At 41.2% G+C, this 20035-nt stretch overlaps 1 protein-coding gene across 1 annotated transcript in view; it reads right to left on the bottom strand.

The window, feature by feature from the left end:
* Window positions 1–20035, bottom strand: part of LOC311062766 (uncharacterized protein) — a gene marked incomplete at its 3' end in the record, with an annotated part of 151705 nt that overhangs the window by 22802 nt on the left and 108868 nt on the right. Inside the window, exons 15-16 of the mRNA XM_084081987.1 lie at window positions 19027–19164; window positions 18575–18718 (exon numbers count right to left, since the gene is read on the bottom strand). Of these exons, the coding sequence (XP_083938113.1) occupies window positions 18575–18718; window positions 19027–19164 (282 nt within the window). The remainder of the gene's footprint in view (window positions 1–18574; window positions 18719–19026; window positions 19165–20035) is intronic.

Genomic DNA, 20035 nt, shown 5'->3' with positions numbered 1-20035 from the left:
CAAGTCCTCGCGTTGCGAGACGTTGCAGGCTTGTAGATCGGCTATTTTCACATCTTTCTTATATTATTTGACAGTTGGACCAATGTTTGAACCCGTTTTTATAGTTTGTTGATTGCTTTTGACTATATGCTTTGGCTATTCAAAAATAGCAGATCTACAAGCTCGTAGCGCGGCACTCTACGAGTGCGGTACGAACTTGAAGATCTTTTCTACGATCTTGTAGATTTTATATCAGTGGTTCTAAAACGTTTCCATGTCAAGGACCTCCCAAAATGATATGTATTTAAATATGTTGTTCCAGGGATAACCCCCTATAAAACATGTCTGGTCAGTTGGTCAGCAGGTTTCATGAATGTATGTAAATCAAGGGTGGAAAAAGTACTCAAATTCTTTACTTAAGTAAAAGTACCAATACTGCAATATAGAAATACTCTGTTACAAGTAAAAGTCCTGAATTCAAAATTTACTTGAGTAAAAGTACAAAAGTATTGGCATCAAAATGTACTTAAAGTAGCTACCAAAAGTAAAAGTACTAGAATATTTGGAAATAGCCGATCTACAAGCTCATAACGCGTCGCGATGCGACGCGTTGTGAGCTTGTAGATCTGCTATTTTCAAATAGCCTAGGTATAAAATAGTGTTAAAGTGGTTATCGTATGTTTCATAATATCATAATTTAGATCTGAAAAGTAACTAGTAACTAAAGTTTTCAAATAATTGTAGTGGAGTAAAAGTACAATATTTGCCTCCGAGATGTAGTGGAGTAGAAGTAAAAGTATTGGGAATCGGAAATACTCCAGTAAAGTACAAATACCTCAAAATTGTACTTAAGTACAGTACTTTAGTAAATGTACTTAGTTACTTTCCAACACTGATGTAAATGGACAATATTTTGGACCAATAAAGCATGTCCATATTATATATTCTACTGGACTAATATATAATATGACCACATGTATATTAATGTTACATCATGTCCATATTATATATTCTACTAGACTAATATATAATATGACCACCACATGTATATTAATGTTACATCATGTCCATATTATATATTCTGCTGGACTAATATATAATATGACCACATGTATATTAATGTTACATCATGTCCATATTATATATATTCTGCTGGACTAATATATACTATGACGTATATTAATAATGTTACATCATGTCCATACTATTATTCCTTTCCCACAGCACAGGGACATTGTTACATTACTTAAACCTATTATTATGTCAGACCTGAGGCTTTTGTTCTGAAATGTATAAATGTGAATATTGTAGTTACTGTCTTGGGGCATAATTCACCACGGGCTCTTTAAGAGAGTGGGGGGGTCTGATTAGAGACAATACTGAACAGGTGTGTGTTGTTGTGTTGTCAGTACGAGTGAGTGTGTGAAATAAATGGGACACGTTGTTCTGCGTGCCCAAAGAGAGAAGTTGCAGTACGTTCCTTCTTGCAATTCCTACATTGGTGACCCCGACTTTTGTCTGCTAGACGTTTCTACTAGTGACAGTGACAGCACGTAACCATGGCGACGGCCGCTCCTGTTAAATTACCGGAGTTTTGGGAAGCTTCTCCCGCGACCTGGTTTGCACAGGCGGAAGCTCAGTTCGCGTTGCGGAACGTTACCGACGACGCTACTAAGTATTATCATGTCGTGTCAGCCCTTGGAAGTTCAACTGCGCTCATTGTTTCCCCCCCCTCGGGCGGCTAAATACGACGCGCTCAAAACTCACCTGCTGAAGACGTTCCAGCCTTCTGATGCAGAGCGCGCCGACCGTCTCTTCTCCCTGCAAGGTCTGGGTGATAATAAACCATCTGAACTTATGGATAGGATGCTGAGCCTCATGGGAGCAAATAAGCCCGATTTCCTCTTCATCCACCTGTTCCTGCGACAGCTGCCTTCTCAGGTACGGGCTGCTCTGGCCAACACTAAAATAACAGACTGCCGTGCCCTGGCTGCGGAGCCTGACAAGTTTTTCCTCGCTGGCCAACAACAATGTGCGGCTGCGCTGTTACCTGCCCTGCCCTTTTCGCCGCTGCCCCACGCCACGGCGGTCGCTGTCGCGGCAACAGCCCCACGCCAGGGGCGGGACACTGGTTTGTGCTATTACCACAAAAGGTTTGGCCCCACTGCCATTTTGAATTATATGAAAAACAGCCATTGGCTCATAACTTCTGCATTTTTTCACTTATGGAAAATCCGCCGCTTTTGTTTTGTCGGCAAAGGTCCTAAGTTCATGTGTAAAATGTTTTGTGCAGATTACTCAAAAATCACAGGAGGAAATAGATTTTAACTATTGCAGTTTTATGAAAATTATTCATCTGCCCCTAACACATACATGCAAGACTCACATTTCTTTGAAACGTTGCAGTAATGTAGAGAGTCATTCCAAATATCACTGAAGACCAATCTCACTCCAATTGGCCAAAGGGGGGCGCTATAGCAATTTTTTGAAAATGCAAACTTTAAACAGGCAAAAGTCATGCCTCGTTTGGCTGAAAGTCGTGAAACCTGCTTACACTTGTGCCTTGACTCATGAGGAACACATCTATCGCTTTGACCAGTAAGCTCCGCCCTTAGATTGTCCGCAATTTTGAGCAGTTTGAAAAACACTTAAGCCCAGGATTTTTCAGCTATTTGCGTGAAACTGTGATCTCCTTTTTCACAATTACTTGTCTGTTGGTCCAATGGCGTCTCCCTTAAATGAATGCCTCACAATCTCAAGGTCGCCAGTTCAAGCCTCACTTGATGCAGACTTAATATAAGTTGAATTGCAAACAACATGACTGTATCAATGAATACATGTGCAAATGGTAAAGATAACCTGAAATGCTTATTTGAGAGTACGTTTTTTCAATGTATGACATACTTCATTCTGAAAATAGCTGATCTACAATCTCACAACTTTTCATGATTTGTGAGCTTGTAGATCGGCTACTTTCACTAGTTTTGGTTCTGAGGAGATGTACAATTTCTTCATTGGTAAATGGTTTGTGAACAAGTGATCTTAGGGTTAGTGGAACAGGGGCTTGGTTCATGAAAGAAGGTAAGAGTTTATGATCTTCAACAGGCAATATCAGCCTGGACAAAGCTATAGCACTATAGGTAGTGTTGCAGCCTATTAGTCTGAAGGTTGAGAGTTTGAATCCTGTTAATGGCAATAGGTTGAGATGTCCAATCAAACCATTCTGTTTCCATCTCTCTCTCTCATCAATCTATTGTTTCCATGTCACTCTCTCTCTCTTCAATCTATTCCGTTTCCATGTGTGTGTCTCTCTCTCTCTCTCTCTCTCTCTCTCTCTCTCTCTCTCTCTCTCTCTCTCCAGTTTCCATCTCTCTCTCTCTCTCTCTCTCTCTCTCTCTCTCTCTCTCTCTCTCTCTCTCTCTCTCTCTCTCTCTCTCTCTCCAGTTTCCATGTGTCTCTCTCTCTCTCTCTCTCTCTCTCTCTCTCTCTCTCTCTCTCTCTCTCTCTCTATTCACTGGCCCCGTATTATCGCTGCTTGCAGCTATATTTATTATTATTATTATTATTATTATTATTATTACCCTTATTACCCTTATTATTATTATTATTATTATTATTATTATTATAATTATATTATAGCGCATTGGCGTGAGTGCGCTCCCACGGACGGCCTGGGTCTGTCTGTCTGTCTGTCTGTCTATCAGTCTAACTATCTATCTATCTATCTATCTATCTATCTATCTATCTATCTATCTATCTATCTATCTATCTATATCTATATCTCTACAAGCTTTGCCAAAAATAGCCGATCTACAAGCTCACAACGCCTTGCGCTCTCTCTCTCTCTCTCTCTCTCTCTCTCTCTCTCTCTCTCTCTCTCTCTCTCTCTCTGAGCAGCGTTGCCAGATTCTGCGAGAGAATAAGCAACACATTGGCTTAGACTTGTCACATGATCTGTCTAAGCCAATGTGGAGCCTAGTAGTGTTGCCAGATTCTGCGAGACAAATCAGCAACCAAGTCTATAAAAACAAGCCGCGACCACCTGTAAATGCACTGTTTATTTCACACAGTACTTGATTTTAATAAATGAACCCAGTACATTATACTGGGTTCCAACTAACACAAAATGTTGATTTATTCATTCTGATCTGTTTGAAAAATAGAAATATAGGCCTCTCTCTTATAGGCCTACATGCCTCCTTTTAATAAAAGCCCGGTACCCAGTTGAAACGAATACAAGCCTGGGTCACTATTAGAGGATTTACTATTGTGTATTAAATATGACCGCGTGCGCAGTGTTGGGAAAGTTCACTTAAAATATGAACTAGTTCAAAGTTCAGTTCACACATTTTAAAATGAACTAGTTCATTTTTTAGTTCATAATTCAACATTTTGAACTAAAGTTCATGGTTCAAAAAATGAACTAGTTCAGTTCTTTTTCGTTCTTTTTCGTTCTTTTTTTCCCCAATACGTTGCTGCGAGCTATTATTTGTCAAATGTATTGCCACAGCCCATATACTGTAGAACCACAGACAGCAATTATTGCATCCGTTTTAACACTGAAATTATGTGTCAGATTCATCTTCGTATGCAATTTTGAATCCTTATGACCTTATCCAACCAGGGTTACATTAGCATTGAGGGGACAGCCCTCAGAATACTGGCATTTCCCTAACGCTGTGCTGCCGCCCATTCAGTCCACACTAGTAGCAGCTGCACCTAACATCTCTACAGTACATTTTCAAAAACATGAGGAAAAACTTGATGCTTGAATGGTCTTTATTATAAAAGCAAAAACAGGACTGTAGTCCTTAAGGTGCAAATGTTTTTCCATTTCAAGTAAACGTATCAATACTGCAATGTAGAAATACTCTGTCTCAGACTATGTTACAAGTAGAAGTCCTGTATTCAAAATGCACTTGAATAAAAGTTCAAAAGTATCGGCATCAAAATATACTTTAAGTACCAAAAGTAGCAGTCTAGTCATTGTGCAAAGCTGGAAACAATTCACATCAAATTCCATTTCAGTCATACTAAAAAGGAACCTAAAGAACGCAATACTGGAAAAATATACCAGCCCAGGCATACAAATACAAAGGAGACAATTCTAAACTGCAGTATACTGTTAACATAAGTCCAGATAGAACATGTGCCGACATAACTCTGTACTAACACAACACAATCTGAGGTAGGAACCAGGCTGAGGTACTGTAGGAAACTAAGGTTGTACCTCAAAGTTCAATATTCAAAGTGCAAAACATTTAAACATTATTTATCTTTTCATTAAGTCAGTCACATTCTTTTTTTCCCCTGACTTGTTTGCCCAAAGAAAAATAAGTTCTATAACTTGGGTCTAGCTTCTACTAGCTTCTGTGCAATATTCAGCCCAAATGAATGAGGTAAAAAAGGTAAAAAAATGAGGTAGAAAAACAACTTAAAGAGTCAGTCAGAGTCCAAGGCCCATGGACAGTGCTGCTATTACTTTCTGTCCAGTGCGAGTGAAAATACTGAGTGAAGATCTGTCAGCACTGCTTACAGTTCACATAACTAAAATAATAATAATTAGTGAAAATAAAAAAAGAGTCCAAAAGTGTGCAGGGCCAAGGACAGTGTTTCTGTCCAGGATGGAAAAGTCTTATCTGAATGAAGATCCTCTGTCACTGGTGGTCACAGTGGTCTCTCCCTGGCCTCCCTGGTCTCTCCCTGGCGTTTACTGCGGTTTCTTGCTTTCTGTAAAAACAAAAACAAGACATGGTCTGTTATTTTTATGCAGCTCACCTCTGCATACTAATATACCATCTCCATTGGCAACACATTGTACTTCTATAGCCCAAAAACAGGTCACAACAATAACATACCTTCAAATCTTTTTGTTGGCATTCAAGATCAGCTGCTTCTCAAAGTTGGCATCTCCCAGCCGGTTTCTCCTGGGCCTGAATGAGATGAAAGAAGAAGAAAGAAGAAGAGAAGATTTTAACATGATTATTGTGGCAGAAATGGCAGTATACAGTAATCTGTATTAAAGGAATTATAATCACTGAAATAATGATATATTTTTTTTATATTGAAAAGTAACCACAATTAATATTTGCCGCATAGTGCATATTAAGCTTCAGGATAATATCACCAAGATCGAACTATGATTGAGGCTGGATATTTACTGTACTTATTACCAAAGCATAGTAATCATGGAATATAATCACAATTCATCCATACCTGAATATTTGACCACCGATGCTGAAGAGCCTCTCTACCGGAGCGCTTGAGGGCAGTGCAGTGTTGTGTTTTATGAACAGCCTTTTGAGTTTTGGAAACTGCATGTATTCATCAAACCCATCTGTGGTCGGGGCATCCAAATAAGTGTCCACTTCAGTTTTGTGAGAAACCTGAGGGTTTTTGTTAAATCTGAAGAATGAAGATGCAGGATCTTTCTTGTTACTTTCACCACTGGACTGGGTTTGGGTCTCTTGCATCTGAGTCATCTGTTCAGAGTTGGTTTGAAGTTCTCTCTTAAGCATCAATCTGTATTGCAAACGTTTCTGCTCATCTTGGACCCAGTCTAGCTTGAATCTTGGCACCAGCATGGCGGACAGTATGTGCTCCCTCTTCTCCAGAAGACCTGCCAGTCTTGTGCTCAGTGACTGCAAGATGCTCTTTATGAGGGGACGACATGTAATGAGACCCTCTGCAGTGGGTTTAATGCTCTCATCCAACAGGTCGTTCATATCACATTGCAGTTGCACAATAGTTGGAGCCAGGTACCCAAGAAAGATGTTCTTCTCTGCTTGGAGTATGTTTAGTCATCACTCACATTGTGCAGGATCAGCTCGTCATGTAGGGGAGTGGCTTGGGGAGTGGCTTCAGATTCATTTGCAGAGGTGACCTCATCCACATTAATTTCTGCCTTGGTAGTTAGTGTTGCAATGCGAGACAGTCGCTCCATGGAAAGAAATACAGAGTTCCATCTTGTGTCATTTGTGGCAACAAAGCTAATCCCAAGCTTTTCCACCACAGTATCACAAGCCTTTGGACTCCGACTGACCTTGTTCCACAGAGCAGATGCTTTTGCAAAAACAGCCCTCGACATTGCTTTGTAGCGTTTTTCAGTTACCTTTTCAGTATCTTTGGCCACTAGATTCAAGGTGTGAGCCATGCACCTTCTGTGAGGGGGGAGAGAGGGATGATCCAGATCTGAGAGAGGCTCAGGCTCCATCTGGTCCTCTTCATCTGAGCTCTCACTGGCGGCAGCAGAGGCTGAGTCTGGTTCATTGGCATCTTCACTTTCCTCAAAGTTGACCTCTGGCTCTTCGGCATCAATAGCAACATCCATCCCAAAACAGTTGAATGCCTTGACAAAATTAGCAGCGTTGTCTGTTACTGTACACACAACCTTGTTGTGGATTTTGAATTCTCTGTTAACATCTGACAATACTTTTGCTAATACATCATGTGTATGTGCTCCTTTAATCCGCCGGCATGCCAGTACTGCAGAGTGTCTCTCAGAAACATCAGTTTTGTTTAGCCAGTGGATAGTGATGCCTATAAATGACTTATGCACAGCTGACCAGCAATCTGCTGTTGTGCACACAGCATCGACCTCAGAGAGTACAGCCTTAAGATCACATATGTTTTCTTTAAATTTCTTGTTTAGCAGTGTCTGCACTTTCTTTCTTGATGGTACCTTTTTGGATGGCTGCAACCCTTTAATTAAGTTTATGAAAGCTGGCCTTTCCACTTTGCTCAAAGGCTGCAGGTCTCCAACGATGTAGTGCAAAACCAGGTTGTCTAGCTGCGGCTGGGAGACAGAGAAAATGGGGCCGCTGCTGTACGATGTTAATGGGATTTGGGTTGTAGAGGATCTCTTTTGGCTCGCCGTTGTCGTCTCTTTTTTATTGGCCACTCGCAGATACCTTGAAAGGCTATTTGGGTGCTTATTTTCAATGTGCCGTTTAAGATTTGCTGCCGACGTCGTGGATGTACAGACTTGCTTCTTTAAACCAGGCGGACAAAGTTTACAGAGAAAGGTGAGATTTTTACCGTCTGGGTCAGTACTGACTTTTCCATAAAACTTGTTTAAATGGTCATACTGGGTAGATTCTGACCGGTCCGGGCTAGTGTGGCTAGTGCTAGCTTCGCCTTCGTCCATGGTGCAGCTAGCCGGCACCACATTGTTGTGATGACGTTTTTGTTGGTGCGACAGCCAGGGCTGGGGGTGATGACGCACAACTCATTGTTGCCAAATTGGCTGCTTTTCCGCTATTGGCACTACATATTTATTAAGGACTGTTTAACGTGTGTTTTTGCTGGGTTTTTGCTTGGAAGGCTTTGGAAATCTGGCACCCTTTTGAACGAATTTATAACGTGAGAGAACGCCGTTCACAGACGCCAGAACGAACGCGTTCACAATAATGTTCATCTAGCGGAAATACAGTACGTTCAGTTCACGTTCGGCCAAAATATGAACGAGTTCATGAACGATCGTTCATTGAACGCGTTCAGGCACAACACTGCGCGTGCGTGCGTAATGACGCACAGATAATCAACGATGTTAGGTAATTGTACCAGCTGATAGATAGATAGATAGATAGATAGATAATCACATGTTGCATGCAAGTAAATCCAACGTGCGTAAAGACGGTGCGTAAAGTCCAGCCCCTGTGTGCAAAACTGTTCTTATATTTAAAATATACAGCTCAAGCAATGAATTATTAGTTATAAATTAAGAATGTATTATTCATGATTTAAAAGGGGGGGGGGGTGATCCTCAATACGCACTCAACCAGGGATTGGATCTTTCACAGAAGTGATGAGGATTTGGAATCCTTCATGAATGAATATTTCCACCTATACCAGAATAAACCATGGGCCTATTTAGCGCGTGCTGCACATCCCTGCCTGGGTGCACAGTAGGCACAATTCACAGCTCTCCTTCTCTCCTAATTTCCCACAAATAGTCCCCAGCAGCTGGCTGGGACCGGAGAGCAAGCTGCCATTCAGTCATGATTGATTGAGGTGATTGAGATGACATCATGACATCATGATTTCTCCATCATGAGTCTTTTAACAACTTTGCTTTCGACAAACAACAACAATTAAATAGGTGTGGATGGCTTCAGTCAATGAATCAACAGCGGTCGTTAGATCAGACAAACTTGATGGCCCATTCGCGCATGCGACAGATTGGATGTCTTTATATCCTTATGTTTTATCACCCTTGTGCCTTTTCTTTACATGGTCTGAATGAGGGATTGATTGCTCATGTCTGAATACAGGGGAAGCTAATGCTATACATTCCCATCTGCTCCTACCCTTGTGCCTTATATGGTTTGAATGAGGGATCGATTGCTCATGCCTGCATTAGCATACAGGGGACGCTAATGCTATGCTCCGTCATTATTATAGTAAATGGAGCCAAAGCAAGTGGTTGTCCTGGCTGTCCCTTTATTTACATTATTTTCCCTTTATTCAAGGTAAAGTGTGTTTTCACCAAATTGAGGGTATTTAGGTAGGAATATATGTGTATTATCTTGCCATTTGAAATATGGCATAATGGGAATGTTTTGAAGGTTTATGTCGTGATTAGAAGGCAATGTGGCCGTGGTGATAGCACACAAAGCTAACTATTTAGCAACGGCTCGCTAGCATAGCTGGTGATGCTAGATTAAGAAGAAATGTGTGGTTCTATGTGTTTCAAAGGTGTTCTGGACCTTCATGAGAGTAAACAGTGAATAAGTTAAGGGTACAACACTAGCTCTGAATAGTTTGCAGCAATTGCAAACTAGGTTTAACGTGCGTGGTGCGCGCGTGCGTGAATGAGTGAAAGAACGTGTATTCATGAAGTCAATGGTACATTGTTGTCATGTTATATATTAATGGACCATTTACCTGTTATGTACAGTTTGCTAAGGGGATTGACATTTGTATTCTGGGCATCACTGTGAGAGGGAAATGTGATATTTTGTCATCTACTCTGAATGAAAAGCATGTACAATATATGTCATTATTATAGTAAATGGAGCCAAAGCAAGTGGTTGTCCTGGCTGTCCCTTTATTGTCTCCGCCAGGCCGAAGGCATGGCGAGAGAGTATGTTTTACCCTCCGTCCGTCCGTCCGTGTGTGTGTCCGTGTGTCCGTGTGTCCGTCCTGTCTGTGTGTTACCAGCTAATCTATAGATTTTGGGTCGGACTAGCGATGTGTCGGACTAGCGATGTGTCGGACCCCCGATGGTTCGGGCCCCCAGTGTTTCGATGTGGAGGGGTTTCGAAATGGAAAAGCGCACCCTTCGTGACTGTGGGTGCACTAACTTTTTCGAGGTATTTATACAGATATGCGGGTATAGGGGGCATTTCGGGCAAATCTGCATTTACAATTTTGAAGACCAATCCCATTTTTAGTTGTTTAATCCTGTCTTCCACCCTGAGCCAGCCTACGCTGGCAAAGTGAGTGGGAGAGAGGTGGGTGATGGGCCCCAGTCCGAGAAGTAGTCGAATCAGTTTGTTTTGGGAGGTTTGAAGCTTAGTCTTCAGTGACACTGAGGTGTTGGAGTACCAAGAGGAGCTAGCATAGTCAAAAAGGGGCTGAATCAGGGCTCCTGAGAGGGTCCTGAGGGCCTGAGGGTTGACAAAAGAGGAAACTCTGCCCATATATCTGGTTCTCTGGTTTACTCCTTTGACCACCTTTGTTGCCATGCTTTCACCTGTCAGGTATTTGTCAATATCCCAAATAGGTAATCTCTTCTTTGCTAGTGATGATTGTGTCATCGACTTTGACCTTGAAGTCATTTACCTTCATTTTACTGAGGGAATGTTTGGTCCCAAATAGAATGGATTCAGTTTTCCCAAGGTGTAGTGACAGTTTGTTATCGGTAAGCCAGGTACGGATTTTTGAGAGTTCAGAGCTGAGAGCTTCCTCAACTTGCAACTTGTCCTCACCCGAGATCAGGAGTGCCGAGTATCAGCGAACAGGAACAGTTTGCAGTTACAGGCAGCATTCATGTCGTTAATGTATAGAAGGAACAGAAACGGCCCTAGAATGCTGCCACACACACACACACACACACACACACACACACACACACACACACACACACACACACACACACACACACACACCTTATTGTTGTCTTATTTGCATTTTAAATGTGTCTGGCCGGCCCACTTGGCACAGCACAGATACTCTACAAACACTTTAGTTGTGTCATTGTCTCCAAATATCCCCCAATTCACACATTCTAGTATCTAGACTTGGTTGTCGTTGATCTATGTGATTCTCAAACTCTCAAGACAAGATGTTTATCTCTGGAACCCAAATCTAAGGATATTTTTGTTCATAGGAATGATTCAGTCCAATATTGTCAGTCCATAATATCTGTACTGTCTATGTACTGTAGGTATGGTGCCTTTGAAAGTGTAACTGGTTGCATCCGCAACAATCAGCAACAATATGTTGTCACGTGACACGTGACAACATTGTCACGTGTCACGTGAAGCTTGACCAATCAGCCGTGCTCAAACATACGGACGGACATACGGACGGACGGACATACGGACACACGGACAAAGTCAAATGTAGGAGTGGTTGGCACCACTCAAAAATAGTTCTCTCGTTGTATTTATTTGAATATATTGGAATGATGAAGATTAGCCTCCTGGAAACACTGCCAAGGACCCTTAGGGCCCCAAACCCTACATTGAGATCCACTGATTTGGCAGATTAAGAACTAGAGACACAATGATTGATATAATGATATCTGTTTGGTGCATCTCATGTGTTTGGTAGTTGAAGAAACTCAACATTTAAAAGAACTGAAACAATGTCATTCATTAGTAAACACTCCCCCACTCTGTTTGCAGTGCAAAGGGCCTTGATCAGCCACGTCCTGAAAAAGACAGGAGAATAGATATTGAAAAAGTATTTTAAGCAGTATCGTCTCAACACCCTAAAGAGCCTCCAAATCCATGTCTGCAGATTTTCACTCTAATTTAAAAAACTAAAAAATATCTTAGGATCCTTTAGTTTAGGGTGTTTCAGGGGGACCCCAGCAAAATGTGCTAACCACATGAACCCTGACAACCTTATTCTGGGCATGTCATAATAGGCAAACATTCACAGAAAATGGGCAACCTACAGTACCTACTAGTATTGCAATTCAACACTTGTGAGCTTTTACATCAGCTAATTTGGTCAAATATTTGGTTAGGGGGTAAGGGGGTCAACAGTGCTTCATATACAGTAGCATCAAAATCATTACTATTTTAACCTTATTTATACATAGGATATTTGTGTGGTACAAAATAGTGTGGTACATTGTGAACTTGTAGATCAGCTATTTACCCAAAAAATCTGAACATGTGTTTAGATTTGGGAATAATCTTGAAGAAACACAGATCACTTTATTTTATTCACACACCAGAGTAGACTAGCCTTTTTTATCGTCTAAATTGAACATTATATTGCATAAATTAATTTGATCACTTTGGAAATTAATCATTAACATCTTGAGGTTTGCTTTCTTTGGCGAAGACAACTGTTATCAATCACTGGCCGGCCTGAAGAGCGCCCCACCAATCGCCATCCGGGAATGGCACACCTGAATGTACATACATTCACTTCATCCACACCATCTCACCTCCGGCACACACACCCTTCAACACTAGGACCAACTCATAATAATAAACTATAACCCACAGTCGTAACAACACAGTCAGCATGTGGATGAAGACATTGGGTCTCATGCAGCAATACGTTCCTAATGTTTCCTCTTACATTTCTTCCTAAGTGAATTCCTAAGTGAAGTCGAGTCAGATTCATGAAACGTTCTTAAAAGGCCTTTAATTTACCATCACACTATAACAAACCAGTTAGTGACGTTGTAAAAGCTTCGTTCTCAGCGTTGATAGTAAGATTATGTCATTGTTCTATCCAACTTCTAGTGTCCTGACATGGACTCGTCAAGCCAGGCGATGTGGCGGGAGGCTGGCCTTCAGGTTGGCCAATCGATGGACAGGACCTACATTGACAATCCATATTCTAAGGGAGCATACCTTTTCTTTTGTCCTGACACCCCCCACCTGTTAAAAGCAATGAAAACGGCCATGTGTAATCACGACTTTGTCCTACCAGATGACATTATGAGGAAAAATAGCTTGCCTGGTGATACAGTGAGTACATTTACTGATGGGATGCTATACTCAGATCAATTACCAAATACCAAAAGCAAATAGCAAATCAGTGACCCAATCAATTATGATGATACTGACATGTTACGTCATTCATAAATATTCACCCAAAATTAGCTATACTTGCTGAATTCAACAAAGTGTAATTTTACAAAATCTACCTACTTCTGCTCGAAATAATATATGTTTTCCAGGTGTCCACATGTGCCGTTGAGAAGGTGATCTCTGTGCAGGCTGACACTTAGGAAAAACTTGTGCCTGGTCTGACTGCAAGAGCCATATCAACAGCTAAAAGCTTTGATACAATGAAAGTATGTTGCACTAACAACACACATTTACTGTTTGGTATACTGTAAACACTGACAGTCATATTCACGTACAAAAGGCAACTGCCTTTCAGCTTAAATTCAATGATTAATGTTTAAGTGCAGACAGTGTCCACAATTAGATGCAAAGGAATCAGTAAATCTGGGCTTGAGAGTATTGAACACTGAAAGTGCCTTCTTTTTCTATGACATACAATGACCAGGTGGATACAGACAGAGTTACGGTTATGTGCATATTTTCCATACGTACAGTTATGTTCTCTACTTCAAGGTTCTACCTGCATGTAAAGTATTTTCACACAACACTGCAACGTGCAATCCGCATGCTGGTGCACTGTCAGCATCTGCCAAACCAGGCAGTGGTTATGAACCACTGCCTGGTTCACAGACATGGTCAATGACTGGTTCGACTTGATGACATCAACACACACAGAATACAAGAATACTGAGGCATTCAGTCTTCACGGAGTGCCTCAGGATTCAGTATGTCTGCACCACAAGCATAACTTTGGGGGGTTTATACATATACCTACCTGTTTGACTGAAGAGCACCTGTTTGAGGAAACCACTGAACCCAGACAGTGCTTGCTCCTTCTGTTTGACACTAATACAACATGTTTGATATATGCAGCGCTGTATCCACCAAACACCACTGCTGGGGACAATTGGAAGCTGAAGAGGCTGCAGGAGTTTATGCAAACATGGAATGCCACAGTGTTAAGCTCCAAAAAAAGGGAAGCATCAGGGTAAGTGCCGCTGAGACAAACAATCAAAAGCAGAATTAATGGCAGCAGTTAACTTATGAGACTTACAATACTAAAGTAATACATTTTATTCACAGCCTGGAAGCCATCCCAGACTGGTGTCAGAATGGCAACAACCACCATGCTGGTAATATGGCAGGTGCTGCACTCTTCCCAGAGGAACTGGAAAAGCACCTGCCATCAGTTCCCCCTTCTTTCCTGCCAGGAAACAGGATCTGGATGGCCCGGATGACAGGAGAAAGGACATCACTGAACCACTTCCGTGGATCTGGATGGCCCGGATGACAGGAGAAAGGACACCACTGAACCACTTCCGTGGATTCAGAGGAAGTACTCACTACAATCAAGAGCACGGGGAAACTGGTCCACCCTTCGACAGATGTCCATCAACTGCACATGAGGCTCCACCAGCCTTATCATTCAAATATTAAACTTGGGGGGTGGAATCCGAAAATATTCTGTGGTTACTGGAAAAGGTAAGACAATCCTAAAAAAATAAAAACCTGTATTAGAAAACCTCTCGCAGTGAATGTGTTAAAGGAGGAGTTAACCCCCAAAAAATACTTATTTTCTATCAATTGCACACCCCATGAAGCCTTGAATTCATGGATATATTTTTGTTTTTGTGGCATTCTTAACACATCGGGTGCCAGCATTTTATAATAACAGATTACTTTCGGTGCCGAAATCTCACCGTTGAGCTGCGCAGCGCGGTTTAAACTGTAGACCCCACGAAGTGCATTCCATGAGAAAAAAAAGCATGTCTCCATTTTAGCCGATGGTGCTGGCTAACGCCTGGAACGATAACATCGCTCACGCGAGTAACAATGGCGGAGCGATCGCGCATACAAAATGAGTCGTTTTCCCCAGCGTAAAAGGTTTCGCAGTTATAGGGGTTTTAGAGAAGGAGATAGAGCGGAAGCGGATGTGCGACATGTTTTTTGACACGATGATGCATCTGGCCCATCCTTGTCAGATTCACCGTGGGTGATCCCAAAGCTGCTCCAGCCCCTCCCGTATGGGGAAAAAACGAAAAAAACAAAAGGACACCAAACACGGTTCGGACCGTGATGGGCACCAGAGCGCTACTATGTGAAAACACGGTCCAGACCGTGATCGGCACCTGATGTGTTAAGCCAATAATTTGATATCCGGGTGTATTTCCGGTAGGAGACACAAATTATCTATTTTGTGTCTCCTACCGGATACATTAGCCGGTAGGAGACGGGAATCAAATTATTAGCTTAGGAAGCCAAAAAAAAATCCATGAATTCAAGGCTTCATGGGGTGTGCAATTGATAGAAAATAAGTATTATTTAGGGTGAACTACTCCTTTAAGAGACTGGCCACTTTAAAATTTCATATGCTCTTAAAGCAACAGACTAGCGAAATGTGTCAATGTGACAGCAAGTCTGCTCTTAGAGTGACTTCAGTTAAATAATAATTTCTATAGACCCTGTGGATATCTTTGTCATTCTGGGCATAAACAAGAAGTTCAATATTTGAATGATGTAGCACACATAGAGGAACTGTAGTGGTGAAAACTTTATTAAACAAAACAAAACAAAAATTTAATAATTTCCCCCAAGGGATAAACGTGGATCTGAGTCTATAAAAACACCTCTATAAAGACACAAAACTCTGTAAAATATAAACATGTAATCAAATTAAACGACAATGTACACTGTCTCCCTGGTATTATTATATGCTATGATATTGTAACAATCATACACATCAACACACTGTGAACAGCTACACAAAGCCAGCAGCTTGTCAGCACTTTAGAGCACCAAAAAAAAATGCAATTCCATCATGTTGCATAGAATATAAGATCCATACACAAGATACAACAAAAATCAGTCGCAAGAAACTGTTAATGTTTATTTTTATTCAGTCATGTTGATATTGTCAGATTATAGGATTCCTCTGCTTTAGTATCCTTGTCATCCTGGATTAGACTGAATGATCATATGTCTTAAACTAAAGACATTCCCCCTGAGTCCTCATGTGTCTTTTTAGAATACCCATTTCCGTAAAGCCTTTACCATAAACTGCAAAAGAATAGGTCTTTAGCCTGTATGAGTCCTCGTGTGTGCTTTTAGATCAATTTTCTGAGCAAAGCATTGACCACATACTGTACAAGAAAAGGGCTTTTCACCTGTATGAGTCCTCATGTGTCGTTTTAGATCACCCTTGTGAGCACAGCCTTTACCACATACTGTACAAGCAAAGGGCCTTTCACCTGTGTGAGTCCTCATGTGTTTTTTTTAGATCACCCTTGCGAGCCCAGCCTTTACCACATACTGTACAAGAAAAGGGCTTTTCACCTGTATGAGTCATCATGTGTTGTTTTAGATCACCCTTGTGAGCATAGCCTTTACCACAAACTGTACAAGAAAAGGGCTTTTCACCTGTGTGAATCATTGTGTGACTCTTCAGATTTCCTTTTCTATTAAACATTTTGTCACATTCTGTACAACTAAAACTTTTCTTCCCTGTGAGACTCGTCATGGAGTGAGTTTGTTTCGATGATTTCAGGTCCTGGGACAGCTTGTGCTGTTCTCCCACATTATGTGTCTTGTGTGATTTCAGTGTGTTTAAAGCTGACTGATCTCCCCTAGTCTCCTCCCACTCACCACTGTCTTCAGTGTCTGATTCAGAACAGTGTGAAGAAGAGAGGAGCTGGTCATCACTAGTTGGTTGTGATGTTCCACAGTCCTCTACATCAGCTTGTGTATTCATGTGTTCAGTGCTAGCTACAGGCTCTGTCTCTCTGTTTTCATCATCATCTTCACTTTTCACTGCTAGTAATATCAAAGTTGACCCACCAGCCTCTTCTGGTCTTTCAAGTAGCTCCTCCTGTTCTTCTTTAATCTGCGGAGGTTCTGGTTCTTCCTGGACCAGATTGGGGCTCCGCTCCTCAGGTGAAACCTCCTCTTTACACACAGGTACATGCAGGAAGTCTAGGAAAAAGATACAATGAGACTCTATAAAAGTTTTGAATCTTGTACCTCCACTGTAGTACCTCAGTGACACGTTTTGGCTGTAAAAAGTACCAACAGGATTACTCTTTGCACACATCTTCCAACATCTTAATTTGATGGTACGCTGACTGCGCTCTGTGATGAAAATAGTGGCCGTTGTTTGTTTGCATTGCAGCTCTCATATAAGATGCGAGACAAGCTGAATGAGAGGTTAATGAGACGCAGTCCCTATTATTTTGAAAGTAATTACTGGTAAATGTTACATCAGTGAGTCTTCTGCAGCTGGTTAGTTAATACTGAAGAGTTAGAGTCAACGGCACAGCTTCAGTGAACCCATTAATACCTTGTCGTATTCATGGTACATTTAGATAGATGCAGGGGTCCATGCATCGATGTAGTCACATTGTTAACGCTTAAATCGATCACCTGATTCATATCGGACTTTACACCCTCAGTACCGGCCCACTTTCACCAATAAGATAAATAAAGAAAGAGTGCTTCATATATTTCACTGTGGGTTATTAATGACCATTTCCATTAGAGGCCTGGTGCTGGGGAACCACGTTGGGAACAGGTGACGGCCACCTAATGGTTGTGGTAATGCCCCTTTTCTGTGGTGTTTGCTATTGTTTAATTAATTTTGTTTATTTTGCTTTGGTTTGCTGTGATCTATTGGGGTGCCACTACCCTGGGCCGGTCACCCTGCCCATCTTCCCCCTTCCCCCAGCACTGGCCCATATATGCCCAGTATATTTGATTGTTAACCCACTGTTGTTATTACTCATCCCATTGGATTCATTCTCTTTTTATTGATAATGATATTGATGAGACCCTATGAATGAAATAATGTGTTAATTAAATAAAACCTTTTTATACATTTGTTAAAACACGTTTCTGCCTTGCTTCTTATATTGTACACAAACTGTGTGATGGCAGTTACAAGTCACAGCCAAATGTATACTTTGTCGTACGACGGGGTCGTGGGCCGAAAATGGCAGATCTACAAGCTCACAATGTGTTGCATCCCCGACACCTTGTGAGCTTGTATATCTGCTATTTTCGACACACGACCCGCTGTACGGCGAAGTATAACTCGAGCTTAAAGGACTGGGGATCTGTTCTCACATTATTGCTTTTCTAAAGCAAATATATCGTCAATCTGCTGATTTTTTTGGGCCAACGATGTATTATATATTGGTCAATAGGAATGTTTTTGGCATATAGTCCAACCTTAATAACTATCCTGTACAACTTTACTACAGGTTGTAAAGTAAATAAAACAGTATATCACCTATCCCGTACAACTTTACTACAGGTTGTAAAGTAAATAAAACATTATATACCTATCCTATACAACTTTACAACAGGTTGCATCGTTGCATCAAACAGTTTACGTCCCTCGTCCGTCTCTCGCTGTTCCTCTGGAAATGTTGAATATGTTTGGGAGGCAATCTCTCTAGGTACTGTAGACCTCCCCATGTGGTGCTCTGTGGAAATAACCAGTAGAAAGAACTTTTACCTTACATATACCATGTAATCAAATTAAACTATATATGTTTACCATGTTCTGTTCAGTTGAAAGGTGCAGTCACTAGGTATGCTAAGTGCTAGAATAATTGCCTCCATCCTCCATAGTCAAAATGCGTCGCCTTGTGATGCGTTGTGAGCTTGTAGATCAACTAATTTAGCTATTAAAAAAGAAAAAATGAATTAAGTGATTCGTGAGTACCAGTGTTTTGGAATTAATGGCGGCTAGTTTTCACTTTTCACTGCTATGAATGTCATGTTGACCCACCAGCCTCTTCTGGTCTTTCAAGTAACTCCTCCTGTTCTTCTTTAATCTGTGGAGGTTCTGGTTCCTCCTGGACCAGATTGGGGCTCCGCTCCTCTTCAGGTGAAATCTCCTCTTTACACACAAGTACATGCAGGAAGTCTAGGAAAAAGATACAATGAGACTCTGTGAAAGGTTTGACCTCCACTGCAGTACCTCAGTGACCAGTTGTTGCTGGAAAAAGTATCAACAAGATTACTCTTTGCCCACATCTTGCAAATATTTTTGCAAGATCATTTGATTTTCCTATTTTGTATCATCTGTTTATGAAATTAGGTAGCTGATACATTGCACTTTTACTTTAGCGCTAGGTATACTCTTGGTTGCTTGTTTTAGAAGAGAATGCACTTAATGCTTCTGGTGATTAGTAGTTTCATTCCCTACCTATGTTGAATGCACTTATTTATTGTAAGTCGCTTTGGATGAAAGCGTCTGCTAAATGACTGTAATGTAATGTAATGGTGCGCTGACTGTAATCTGTATTGCAAATGGTGGCCGTTGTTTGTTTACATTGCAGCTCTCATAGAAGATGCGAGACAAGCTGAATGAGAGGCAGTCCCTATTATCTTTAAAGTAAATACTTGTAAATGTTAGATCAGTGAGTCTTCTGCAGCTGGTTAGTTAATACTGAAGTAGAATTAACTGCACGGCTTCAGTGAACCCATTAATACTTTTACAACCGAACCATCGTCCTATTCATGGTACATTTAGAAAGATGCAGGGGTCAAAGCATCGATATAGTCGCATTGTTAATGCTTAAAATTGAAAAAATCTTTACACCCTAAGTACCGGCCCACTTTCACCAATAAAATAAATCAAGAGAGAGTGCTTAAAACTTACCGAGATCCAGATTCAGAGAATACCACACAAATCACAGTTCAAAATCAGGTTTATCTCGGCTCAGAGCAGATGCTTAATACCTTAATGATTTAAGCAAAAATGCATGGACCCTGGTCCCTATATTCATACATTC

The sequence above is a fragment of the Gymnoscopelus microlampas genome (genome assembly GCF_963454915.1).
Source record: "Gymnoscopelus microlampas genome assembly, chromosome: 16".
In the NCBI taxonomy this organism is placed as follows: domain Eukaryota; kingdom Metazoa; phylum Chordata; class Actinopteri; order Myctophiformes; family Myctophidae; genus Gymnoscopelus; species Gymnoscopelus microlampas.
Note: the sequence above shows the minus strand (reverse complement) of the source record. Positions and strands in the feature narration are given on the sequence as shown.